The sequence below is a fragment of the Dasypus novemcinctus genome, chromosome 23 (assembly GCF_030445035.2).
Source record: "Dasypus novemcinctus isolate mDasNov1 chromosome 23, mDasNov1.1.hap2, whole genome shotgun sequence".
NCBI classification, from domain to species: Eukaryota; Metazoa; Chordata; class Mammalia; order Cingulata; family Dasypodidae; genus Dasypus; species Dasypus novemcinctus.
In genome coordinates this window covers 3,910,958-3,924,558 of record NC_080695.1, presented here as the reverse complement: position 1 = coordinate 3,924,558, position 13,601 = coordinate 3,910,958, and the positions used below count along the sequence as shown (strand labels likewise).

The 13,601-nt window shown below is 42.7% G+C and overlaps 1 protein-coding gene across 1 annotated transcript in view; it reads right to left on the bottom strand.

Annotated features, from left to right (window-relative positions):
• Nucleotides 1-246: 246 nt before the first annotated feature.
• The window catches only part of LOC101422059 (zinc finger protein 596-like), a 59,619-nt gene continuing 46,264 nt past the window's right edge, over nt 247-13,601 (bottom strand). The window contains exon 7 of the mRNA XM_058285641.2: nt 247-429. Coding sequence (XP_058141624.1) covers nt 364-429 — 66 coding nt within the window. The 3' untranslated portion in view covers nt 247-363. The remainder of the gene's footprint in view (nt 430-13,601) is intronic.

Sequence of the window (13,601 nt, the reverse complement as noted above, 5' to 3'; positions counted from 1 at the left end):
ACATCTCTCAGAGAGAAGGTGATTTATTGCAAGTGCACAAGAAAGGACCTGCGGGACTCTTCTCCAAACCAGTTCAGTGAGAATTGGAGCTAGAGTTTTAATAGGCAAAATAAAAGGAAAATGGGGTAGGTGAGAAAAACACAAGTTAAAAAATTAAAAAATAAAGTGATGCTTCCAGGGGCTTTATGAGGATATGTATAGACTCTCACTACTGCATTATCGCAAGCATATTAAACATGCCCTTCACCAGCTAAAAAACCACAGTTTAGATATTGATGTGCAGATGACTAGCCCAAGGTTTTTATGACTCCTTTCTCAGCCAACCATTCAAGAATATCAAGTATTTTTGGTCTCTGAGGATAGCTACAAATTTACTGGGTTCTTCTGACACCATTCTCTCTGGTTTTGCTTTGAGATATTAACTTGTTCCTGTAAACAAAATTGAGAATTTTCAGTTAATATCCTTTGGGGAACTAAGTGCAAAGGGTAACCTTCTAAAATTAGATTAATAGAAAACCAGATGAATTAGTGTATTAGAACGTTCTGAGCTGCTTAAGGGAAGGAATTTTTAGTAAGCACATTTTCCAGCTATCAATGTCAAAAATGAGTCTTTGTTCAGCTAATATATAATCAAGTTTGGCAATGCTATTTTCTAAAAGAAGATTAGACAATGAATCTAAAGACTGTTGTGATACAGTTCTGGCCTTAGTAGTAGATTCAGTACGTTCTCCTAATATGATTGATAGATTTCTAATTATGTTTTCCCTATCTTAACTCAAGCCAAGGTAGCAACAATCTGCCAAAAGAGGCAAACCCAGGTCATGAATTCCCTGGGTAAAACCTTTTTTGCCTCTTAATATAGATTGTGGCAACTTGTCCTGTGAGAAATTTCAAAATCATTATAAACTCCTAAAGGTGCAGTGAGGAAAGCAAGTGCACATTGCCCAGACATTCACTGGCTATTAAGAGCCCAGGCAAAAAAAAAAAAAAAAAAAAAGAGCCCAGGCAAAGGTATTGTCAAGGCCCCTACAATTTTTACCAAAAGGTAAAATGGCTTTAAGAAACAAGAAATGATATTAATGCAATCTTTCAGCAGGAAAGACACTTCTAACATCATGTCATCAGTAAGCATCAATGGAGAGAACTCTAGTTTTCCAGTTACCTAGGGATGGAATGAATTAGGAATTCAGTACAATCAACTAACTGTAATTTATTTAGGGATTAGAGTGAACTTACTGGTATTCTACTATAGAACTATTGTGAATAGTAATGGAAGAAATTGTAGCATTGATCTGGAAAAAGTGGCCATGGTATTGCTGAGGGAAGGGAGAGGGAAGAAGAGATGAGATGTGGGGCATTTTTGGGACTTGGAGTTATCCTAAATGGTATTGCAGAGACAGATGCTGGACATTATATATCCTGCCATAACCCATTGAATGGACTGGGGGCTAGTGCAATCTACAATGTAACTATAATCTATGTGGTGCAGCAGTGCTTCAAAATATATTCACTAAATGCAATGACTGTGCCACAATGATGAAAGAGGTTGTTAATGTGGGAGGAGTAGGGATGTGGGGGTGGGGTATGTGGAAACCTCTTATATTTTTTTAATGTAACTTTTTTTGTGATCTATGTACTTTTAAGACAATTTAATAAAAAATAAAATATTTAGGGATTAATGTTAATCCATCAAAAATCTCTAATAGATTGAAATTAGGGAAAAATTAAACCAAATGCAAAACTCTAATGATTTCTTATAAAAAGACAATTGCATAAACATCATTCACATACATAAACTTTAAAACACCTTGAATTTCAAACTTGATTAGATGGCTCTGCAATTGAGATGCTATAATAAAGCAAATCTCCATGTATGCTGGAAAATAGTGCATATGAAACTAACATGGGCAAGATATTTGTTGGATACTGTCACTAGAGAATAGTCTAGGATTCATATGTAGGGACATGAAGACTTTCATGTATGTGGATGAATATTTTATAGTCTTCATTTAATTCCCCAAAGTAGAGATCATGCACCCAGAACAATTCCTTTAAATGTCATTATTTGCATGATGATTCCACTTACAGATCCACAGTGACTCAACATGCATTAATTGACATGAGAAAGAAACCATATTTCAGCAAACCACTTGGAAAATACTCAGTGACATAAGCAGAATCATTTTAGAAGTAAATCGTATCAATGCCATTTAAGTGCTGTAGCCTTTATTGAAATCTCTGTTCACAAACAATACAATGAAACTCACTTTGGAGAGAAATCATATGGTTGCCTTCTATGTGGGAAAGTTTTCATTAGATTTTTTCACCTGAGGCAACCAACTAGAAAACATGAAATAAGAGAGAAAAATCTTTACTAGAAGGACGGAACTCCTTGGGGGTGATCCAGAAAATTCATAATGGAGAATGTTTTCAAAGGAAAACCATTTATTCAGTGATTAGGGAGCTTATGTCTTGTTTCTATGAGGGCCATTGAGGAATTTGGACAAGTGATCAAGTATCTCAGGACTTAGTTAATGAAGGTCAGTGGTGGAAATGCCATAAGTTTAGAAGTAGAAGAATATGTGAAATATTTGATTTGGGGGTCTTCTAATGTAAATGGATAAGGTGCTGTGGCTACCTTGAATGGGTCAGTGATGGACATTTGAGTCAGTGATTAAATATCTGAAAAATAAGAACAGACATGATTGCTTTGTTTCTGATCTTAGAGGAACAAGTACTTCATTTCAGTGACTAGATTCTGTATCAGTGTGTAAGAGGGCCCAGTGGATAGTAATTCACTGAGCCAAGCAGAAGTCCAGAATATTCCCCTTGCCCCTTGCTAATGGCCCAATAGGGAGTATGTCTGAACCCACTGCAGAAGCTCAAATTGTTCATAATAAAATAAGGAATAGGTTCCCACAACTACAAGGCCCATAGGCAATACCATTATGATGGTCCAGATGTGGAAATCCACTTCCTGATCTTAATTTTGAATAAGTATAATCTGGAGTATCTCTCTAGATACTTCACAGCTAGTTTCATACATAATTTTAAAAGGCTGCTGAATGCTTTCCTACTGAAATTGGGACTATCAGAGGTATTTCTGTTTTCACCCCTACACCTCATATTTTATTAAATATTGAAAGACAGGAATACTTTACCCTAAATAGAGACCAAGAAAAGGATGTCTTCTCTTATCACTTCAGTTATATATCAATATAATGGTAGACTTAGTGTAATAGATAAAAGAGTGGAAAGAAAAATCAGAAAACTTGGAAAACTTTTTTATTGCAGATGACATGATTGGGTATACAGAAATCACTATTAAATTAGCAAAAACATTCAGAGGTAATTAGTAACCTCACTAAGGTCACAGTGTCCATAGTTAAAATAAACTTCAATTTCTATATACTAGAAATTTAATGAGAGATGTATTCCATGTTCCTGGGGCTGTAATATCATGTTGTCAGCATTTTCATGTCTAGTTCAGTGGTGGATCCACCCAGCAACAGAAACAGTCATGGGAAATTCAGTTATTTCATGGATGTCACTGAGGGAAAGTTCATTACTCTCATCCTACAGGGAGGAATTATCCTCAGACTCTCTCCCACCAGGATCTCCAGCCTCACTGGATGTGCAATGCATCTTGATGATCCTGCATTGGTTATGACATTCCATAGATGTCTATCATTATATATTCCATGTCCTTGACATCAACATGAGTAACATAGATTGTGCCTTTCCACAATGCCAGTTGTTTCCATAAGCCCCTTTGCCACACATGAGAACTTTTGATTCTCCAATCATGTTCCTGACATGATATTGTTTGATTACCACCATGAGGCAGTAAACAGTTACATCGTGGGCTTGGGTTCTTGAGTTCAAGTGTTCTAGGATTATGCATCACTTATAGTTCAGCACATGGGGTACTTTCTCCTGTGCTATAAGTGGTTTATTGTCTTTCTGAGGTTATGTACACAGCAGCTGCTGCCAATGGGATGCCAAGGGCTTCAGCTTGGCTTATTCATCAGTGAAACAGCACCTGGGGGGCTTCCTTAAATTGGGGCCCTCTCTATTCCAGTGCAGGCAGTGGAGGGCCTTCATATCATATTACAACAGGATCATTGTTGAGGGATGCTTCTACTACTTCATGAAAGCATGTCATTCTTCGGAGGCCCAGGCAAGAACAGTCTTTAATTTACTACTTTCACTTGATGATTCTCTGTCATTGGGCACATCCTGGATAGTGTACTGATTACCCAGGACCCAGTATCTGATGAGGATTTCTAGACTCAGGAGGATCTGAGAGCTTTCTATAATCCTTACCTTTTCCATTTCCATCAAGGCCCAATAGCATATCAGAAGTTTCCTTTTGAAGGACAAATTCTGGATTTTGTCTGGGAACTTGATGGCATAAAAGCACTGTAGTTCTGCTTTCCATATGACCCAATATAGAGGTGCCGGGAGAATGTGAAGATATGGAATATGCCAGCACCTATACACAAATAGCCTAATAAAACACTGGGCTTCCTTTCTGGAAATGAGTGAGTTTAGTAACACTAATATCTCTTGAACTGCCTCAGGGATCCAGTACTACCTTGAGCTGATATACCACCAAAGAAATTCACCCGTTGAGCTGGAACGTGCATCTTGTTAGAATTTATGGCCAAACTAAATATGTCAGTTCCCACTTAGCAATGCATACTGTCCCAGGGTAGTTTGTTCCTCACACTGGCCCACCAACATGAGGTTATCAATATAATGGCGCACTTGGAGTTCTTTGGACAGGTGTAGCTTACTCAAATCCTGTCCCACCCAGTGATGGCAGATAGTGGTTGAGTTTAAATACCCATGTGACTGTTCAATGAAGATCCACTGTAGGCCTTGCCATTGGAAAGAAAATTCACCTGGTCTTCCTCTCAGAGTGTGAAGGCAAAATGGGTATTCACCAGATCAAAATTGCATATCAAACATCAGGGGAAGCCATGATGGTTTCCAAGAGTGTCACAATGTCTGGTACTGCAGGTGCCAAAGGCAATATTTCTGCACGCAAATGCCAACAGTCTTCAATTAGTTACCATGCTCCATTTGCTTTTTCCAATGGCCACAACAGGCTACTATAGGTGGAGATAGTGGAACAGAGGACAGCTGCAGAAGCAAGGTCTTTTATGAGTTCCTTTTCTCCACCAGGAAGGAGTATTGTCACTGTTGGACAATGCAAAGATGTGGGAGAAATTGGAGATGTTGAGTCCAGCTCTCCCCCAACCATGATAACCAGAATTTTCTGGGATTGGGAAGCTTATACTTGTCATGTCTGGGGTGTGCAGTGGAGCAGGATATCAATAGTTACAATGTATTCTGTGGCAGGAAGCATGAGCACAGAGGTGGCCAGAAACCAAATGGACCAATGAACAGGGTGACACTAACCTCCCATCCACACACACTTGTGGAATGCCCAAGGTCTCCCCTCTTCATCTACTGGAATGATAGTGACTTGGATGTCTGTATCCAACAATGCTATAAAGCTTTGTTCATTGCCCCCAAATTGTATATGCACTGGTGCATATGACCTATGGTCCTGGAGGATTATTGGGTTTCTTGGCCATAATTCTCAGGTATTTTAAATTCAGTCATGTCTTGGTTAAGAGAAACCTTCCAGGGGCCAGACTCTTCCCTCACATTTGAAGGTGGAGGCAAGAGCTTTCCAACTTGCTCTTCCCTTGCTACTCCCCATATTTGGCAATTGAGGGGAGGGGAACTGGAAGAGGAAGATTGTCCCTATTGAGCCAGTGGATCTTATTCTAGCTTATATTTTTCCCAAAGTTCTCCATTGGAGTTCTCATCTATGTGTTCCAGGTAGTTGAAATCCCAATCTCATTGACCTCGGTGCATCACTATCCAGGTAACTCCCTAGAATTCCTGGGTAGGTTTCTCAAAGTCTCATTTATTGCCACCCTTCCTCCATTGGATGGAAACATGTCTAGATCCTCCACCTGTGGGCCATTACCTCTACCCATTCTGGTAGGGCAGGGGTGAAACTTCAGTTTAGCCCACAAGGACATCAGTTCTGTTCTATCCAAAATGCTCTGGTACAAAAGGAATGCAAGAGCAATGAAAAGAATGGCCAAAAAATAAAAATAAAAAAACACCCACTCCATTCTGTACTTCCCCATGCACTCTTCTTGCAAGACTAAAACCTGTGGAGTAATTTGCTCTATGGTGCATAATGGGAAACAGGCTCAGGCACAACTTTTAGTAAATGAACACTTTATTCCTTTCACAGAACAAAGAGTCCAAATTGTCCAAAACAGTAGGGCAAAAGATTCCATCATGACCAGTCTTCCAGGAAGGCTAACTTCTTATGCCAGTATTGGAAGTTGGCAATTCTGCATGCTTCTCCTTGGAGATGAGAGACTTGTGCTGTTTGAATGTTCAGTATTTATAAACCACAGCACATGAGGATCTGGCAATGAAAGTTCTCTCCCTGATTAGCATTTGGGGCTAAGTATTTCCAGTTTCTGCATTTAAGGATGATCAGACATTTCCATTAGACCTAACACATGCACCAGGCTGTGGAATGGAAACATACTGAGGCATGCATACACAATAGAATTGGGAGTAGACAAGACTGGGAGATGGTCTCTAGGTGTGCCTGTGACTTCTCCAGCATATTAGATTCTCCAGTGTGCCCCCTGTAAGTACCAGTTAGTGTATATTAGGCTATTCTGTCATGTCCTGAAATAATGTTGTTGCCCATTGTAACATTAAGTTCAGGTGAGCTCAAAGGAAACAATCCTTAGAATCAAATCCCACCATTTTGTAACAGTAGTCATGTGGAACTCCTGGGGATGGCCTGGTGACATTTAGGCTTTCAATACAAAGGAAGCATTTCTTCCCCAAGGTTGAGGCACTCTGTATGGGAAGTCCTTGGACTTCAAAAGATGTCTCCCATGGCTAGTGGACTCTATCCCTCTTATCTCTAGTGTAGTTTCCTTGAGACACTAGACAAAATATCCAGTAGGCCAGTGTGGTCCACCATATTGACACTTCCACTGGAATGATGTGGAGTGATGGTTAAATGCTGACAGAGCTGACAGATTTTTCTTAGCATGGTGACACCAGCAAAATCCGTTCCATTTGGACAAAGAACAAATTGCCCAGAAAACAGTCAGACAGGTGGGTAGGCAGACTGGCAAGCAGAGAGGGAGACAGACATATCCAAGGGCCCCAACCTATACAAGACAGGATTCCTGCATGAAGATGCCAAGAGAGACTGCCAGCAGTAAAGGCAAATCCTGCAACCTCTGCTAATTCCTGGCCCAGAGACCACACCCCTGGGCCTCCTTCCCTCAGGTCAGAGGGCTCAAGCTGGCTGCAGGTTGACCTTGTGCTGGGATTTGTTCTCCAGGATGAGGTAAGAGAGGCCTGAGTGGCCTGAGCTAATGGAGCTTAGAGTCAAGTGGGTGGAGACCACTGACAACAGAGTATGGAGTCATTCTGGCCATCTGGAAGGTTTGCAGAGGGAGGGCTCCCTTGCTGGGGAGAATTCTAAAGTGTCCCCCAAGAGAAAGCCCATTAGGAAAAGGAAACCCAAAGAGGCAGGAAGTACCTGATGCAATCCCGAGGTCTTGGAAACAGCATCAAATGTATTCCAGTCACCCTCAGAAGGATGGTCAAGAGCTCTGTGACAACCCAGGGCAGAATCCACTGTGGTAGGGAAGCGTAGTGGGGTGGTGCCCATGGGGCTGTGGATGTTGTGGGTGAAGGCTTTTGGGTGAGGTGGAGTGTTAGGGCAGCACCATGCCTAACTCAACTGCACCACCAGGATCATAGCCATTAGCCTCAAGGGTCTTTCCAACAGTGCCTTTGGAGACTACAGAGCCCCACCTCTCCTTGCAGACCCCTTGAGATATGCCTATCCAAGGCCATCCAGTTCCCAGCTCCAGGAGCATCTCCTCTCAGTCACTCATAGCTTCAAATGACCTGCCTCCAAGCCCAAGTCCACCAGTCTCTACCACAGTCATGGTTGGGGCTTCCCATTATAGTGGACTACAACAGAGCCACAGTTTGGCTCCAGCTGCTGAATTGAACAGATGCCCCACTGCATACTGAGTGTTTGTGTTGCTTGAATTTGCATGGGAGAACCAGGTGGGATCTTGGTGCCAGTGACTCCCCCAGCCCCAGCCCTCTGAATAGATGTCAGCTTTCCATCTTGAGCAATTCCAATTGGGTTCTGATGGCTGAGGACAGAGCCTGGACCATATAACAGGTGTAGTCATTTTATGGAGACCACTAGCAAGAGTGCTGTGGCCACAAGGGTGGGAGGCCACATTGTGGGATGGGTGCACCCTATGGAAAGATAGGCATGGGGGCAGCTTGGCCTGGCCTCTCTAGAGGAGTGATGCCCCTGAGTGTTGGGTGGAAAATGAGGCCTTGGGAATCCTTCTGACACTAGCCTGGTGCATTCAGTCAAGTCTGCTGGGTTGGTGAAGCATTGACCAGGTGGGCTGCCCAAGGACATTCTAGGAAGAGTCTGCAGTGCTGGGCAGCTGCCCACTGGTCAGGTTGTCAGGGTACATTAGTGGTTCTAGTTGGACCCAGCAGGGATGTGTGTGGGGCACTTGAGGGCTGGGAATGGGGGTGTGTGGCTGTTGGGTGGGTATGGGGGCTTTCCAGGAACTAAGCCAGGCTGGGCACACTGGGGCAGAAGAGGGTCCAAGGTCACACACCCTGAGGATCTCTGACTTGGTGAGATGTCAGAATCCAAGTGGAGACAAGCCTCTTTGGAAACTGCCTAGCAAAGGACCTGGTATCCCAGGGAGCCCTTGGCTTCTGGTTTGCTATTTGGGTAGCTGGGCACTGTCAGAGCCATCTCAATGCCTGGCCTGCCTTCTGGCTGTCACCCTGGTCCTCAGGGTGTGAGTAAAACCCAAGTTTGAGGTGTACTACGGTGGCCAGGGCACCCAGTTGCCTAGTGGCAGTTAGCAGATCCAGTGGCTCAGATCTGGGCTTCAGGGGCCCAAAGACCCTATAGCTGGACAAGTTTCAGCAGGACTGCATAGCACAATTTCTTGAGGCTCCAGGCTGTGACAACCAGCATCTATGGCTATATCAACCTGAACATGTCTGATATAGACTGATGTCTGATTTCTAAAGCTAATCTGGGTGGGGTCTAGTTAGTACCTGGAGACTGCTTGGGAATAATAGGTGTTGTAGGCTTTTGACAGCAGCATTTTTCCAATGCATGCATGCTTCCTCTTCCTCTCCCCCCTCTTCTTTTGGTGGCACCTGCCCAGAGCATAGCTCCCTTAAGCCAATGCTTCCTGTCCTCTGCAAAAGACCTGCACTAGTACCATCATCTCTACCACACTCCATGTCCATTGGGGCACAGGTAGGTAACTGTCTTAACCACTCATTGGATCTCCCCAATCAGCACAAGCCCAGGCATGGTAGGGGCAGCAGAAATCCTAATTGTGGAAGCAAAGAATCCTCACATACTAGACCTCTTCTTGGCCACTGGAGCCCTAAATCCCCTTGGCACCTACATGTAAATGGTGCTCAAAAGGAGCCACCCTTGTCCTTTGTTGCCTTCACCGGTACAACAGTGATGAGATGAGGGAACTATCCCTTCCCTTTGCAACTGGGCCCCATTCTACACACTCCCATTGTTCTTCAGTCTCCAGAGTACAAGACTGATCACCCATGCCTCAGGTCACCTTACACGTGTTCATGGCCACTGATCTCTAGCAAACATGCAAGGCATTCAGCAACTCCAGAGGACCTCTGTGTAGATGGAGAAACAACACTCTGGGAAACAGAAATACAAGCACACAGACCAGTGGCCCATTGGTTCTCCTGCACAGACTGGCAGGATTCAGAAAGGAAGATGCCATGAGAGACTACTGGTGGCAGCAGTGGCACATCCTGAGGAATCAACCTCACTGATTCCCAGTCCCAGGCCAGTGACTTCCTCTATTGGTTCAGTCCAAGCATGAGCTGCTTGCTCAGCAGTCCCTCCCCATTCTGAGTTCTCCTCATTGTCCACCAGTCACCCACTGGATCAGAGCTGAGGTCCAGGGCCTGCAGATCTGAACTTCATTTCCTCCAGATCAGAGGGCCCAGGCTAGCTGCAGATCTGCCCTGTGCTGAGATCCATTCTCAAGAATGAGAGGAGAGCTGGCTGAGTGGCTTACTTTCACAGAACTTAGATTTGAGTGGGTGAAGACCAACGGGAGACAGAGCAGGGAGTCACTCTAGGGTAGGGTATGTTTACAGAAATCGAGCTCTTTTGCAGGGGAGAATGAAGAAGTGGTTCTATGCCCAAGTAATAGCCCCACTGAAAGAAAGATCACCTAAATGCCTGGAAGCACCTCAATCTAAGCTTTCCCAAAGTCTTCGAAATAGACACATTTCCTCTTCTCCCTTGGGCAGAACTTCAGGATCTCTGTCCCCACCTTATTCAGAATCCACTGTTGCACTAAGTCCTATCTGGGATGGTGCTTGGTGGGGGTAGTGATAGGATTGGCATGAGCTTGCTGGGTGTGGGGTGTTGGGGCAGCATCAGCCCAAACCCTACTGCAAACCCCAGGACAATATATCTGAGCTGCAAAGCATTGTTTGTTTTTGGTTTTTATAAAGGGTATTTATTTGGGGTAGGAGGTTACATATACCAGGCCATAAAGCATAAGTTACTTCCCTCACTAAAGTCTTTCATGTATTTGAGCAAGATGGCTGCCAGTGTCTGTGAGGGTCCAAGCTTCCTGGGTTCCCCTGGGCTCAGCTCCTCTGTTTTCTCCACAAGGTCAGCTATAGACTATGAGGCTCTCCAGGTTTCTGCAAAACATTTTGAAAGCCAACCCACAAATAACAAAGGCACAAGAGATGTGAGTAGAAGTCAGAATCCAGGAAAGAGTGCTTATAGGATGCATGGAGGCTTAAGATGGCTGCTGAGTACATGACTGTGGATTTTAAAAAGGATGAATATGGTTAAGCAGAAATGATCATTTCCCCAGTTTGGCAGGTCAAGGTGTCTCAGCTTTCTTCTTTTTTAAAAGATATATTTTATTTATTTCCCTGCATCCCCTCATTGTTTGCACTGGTTGTGTCTCTTTCTCTTCACTGTTTCTTTAGGAAGGACTGGGAAACAAACCCTGGAACTCTGATGTGGGAGGGAGTGCCTAATCACTTAAGCCACCTCCATTCCCTGCTTTGTTGTGTCTCTCATTGTTTTCCTTCTGTGTCTCTTGTTGCATCATCTTCTTGTGTCCGCTTGCCACACCTACCTGTCATGCCAGATCACTGTCTTCTTTAGGAGGCACCAGGAGCCAAACCAGCAACCTTCTATGTGGTAGGTGGGAACTCAACTGCTTGAGTTACATAATTTCCCTCTGCTTTCTCCTTTAACCTAGAGTTTGTAATTTTTTTACATCATTCCTTCAGTTTTTGTGATAGGTTTCTAAAGCTATCATTGTATTTTAACATTTTATTATTCCTTTTTAACATATTTGTATTGTTTGTAATAGTTTTCCAGTTTTTCCAAACATTTATTTATTCACTAACTCTAAGTACCTTAAATCCTTAGTATAGTTATCATAAAAAGAGAAATGTCAGAATAAGACACAGGAGTTTATTCCATCTTGTGTGTACACTGGTAACTAGGTAAATAGTATGGGTTGCCAGTTCTACAACCCAAAAGATATTTGTTATCTGTCAGAGCAATAATCTTGCATTTTCAAAGAAGAGTGGGTATCTATCAAATAGAGGTGAATAACTAAGGTTTGTTTCTTCCCACCGTGTTACAAATATGAGAATAATTCAAAAACAGCCCACCCATCTCACAAACTATCAGTAAGTACAGTAATCTCCACTTTTGGAAAGATTATGTGGGGATATTGGTTTAAGTGCCAGGCTTATGCATAAGGGCACAGGCGACTCTCACATAAGGTTATATAACATAAATTATACAAACTGTGCCCTCAAAAAGGATATCAATATTGCCCTGAGATATAGATTTTGAAATAGAAAATTAATTTTCCTACACTCGATCTCATCTATTTGGTTGCAACTTATCCTTATGAGCCATTCTTTGCTCTTCTTTATGAATCCCAGCCATTTAAGTGAAAAGTCCTAGATAGTGTCTTATGCTCAGCTTTTCCTCCTTATCATTTCTGGTTCTTCTGAATTCAGTAAGGGCTTCAATGATATTCAATTTTGTCCAAACCATACCTACTAATGATTTGGGAATCTACTTTAAACCCATGGCACAATTAACCAAAAGTGGTTGATAAACCAGGACGGACTGTGAATAACATTTCTCCAATCACTATACTTCTGAACTTGTGCTACTATTTAGTCTTGCACCCCTTATTTCTTGTGCCAACTCAACTAACCTTCCCCAAAGGACCTACTCATTTTTAACTAAAAAGCTTACCTCCAGGACTTCTCTCTCCAAAGCATGACCTTGAGCTGTAAAATTTAACCAATCATTTGAGCTCTCTAAGAAGACATCAAAGGCATACAATAATCTTAGTACCATTTTTGCTTCTAAGACGTCTGGAAGTCTGTGGCATTTGATCTGAGTTTGCTCCCATTCACTCTCCCACTCCAGCTTGGTCACTGTAGAAGTGCTATGAAGACAGGATAGGCAATCAGACCAGGAGCACCTCTCACACAGTCAAAAAGGGCTCTCTGGGTACAGATGAAGCTCAGTGGCTGAGTAACTCCCTCCCATGTTTGAGGTCCATTTTAAACCCTGATAATTCCTAAAAAAGGGGGGAGTCTCATTAAATATGGAGTAGTAAGCACACCCATTCCTAGCAGCATAATCAGTTGACATGGCAATCTCAGAAAGAGGAAATTGGGGAGGGTCTAGGGATGTGTTGTAGGGAAGCACAGGTTCAGATAGGGCTTCATGCAGGAGAAGTAGAGGGCAGACAGGACCCTGTAGCAGTTTGATCTAGTTATTAATTCCAAAAATAGATATTGGGCTATATTTGTAAACTGGTCTGTAGTTGATTAAACTATGATTAGGGCTATAATTGGGCTACTTAAGTAGGGTGTTGGGTCCCCACCTCTTGGTGGGTGGGGACTCACAAGTAAAAGACATGGTGCTCTAAAATATATTCACCAAATGCAATGAATGTCCCACGATGATAACAGAGGTTGTTCATGTGGGAGGAATGGGGTGAAGGGGTGGGGGGTGTATGGGGACCTCATATTTTTTTAATGTAACATTTTTTAAAAACTAAAGAGGGAAAAAAACACAAAAAACTAAAGAGGGAAAAAATCAAACAATGAAAAAATTTCTCTAATTTTTTTTTACATAGCTCACAAAAAATGCTACATTAAAAAATATAAGAGGTTCCTATATACCCCACACACCACTCACTACTCCCACATCATCAATCTCTTTCATAATTGTGGCACATTCATTGCATTTGGTGAATACATTGGAGCAATGTTCCACTGCATGGATTATATTTTACATTGTAGTTTACACTCTCCCACAGTATATTCATGGATTATGGCAGGATATATAATGTCTGGCATCTGTCCTTGCAGTATCATGTAGGACAACGCCAAGTCCCCAAAAAGCCCCCACA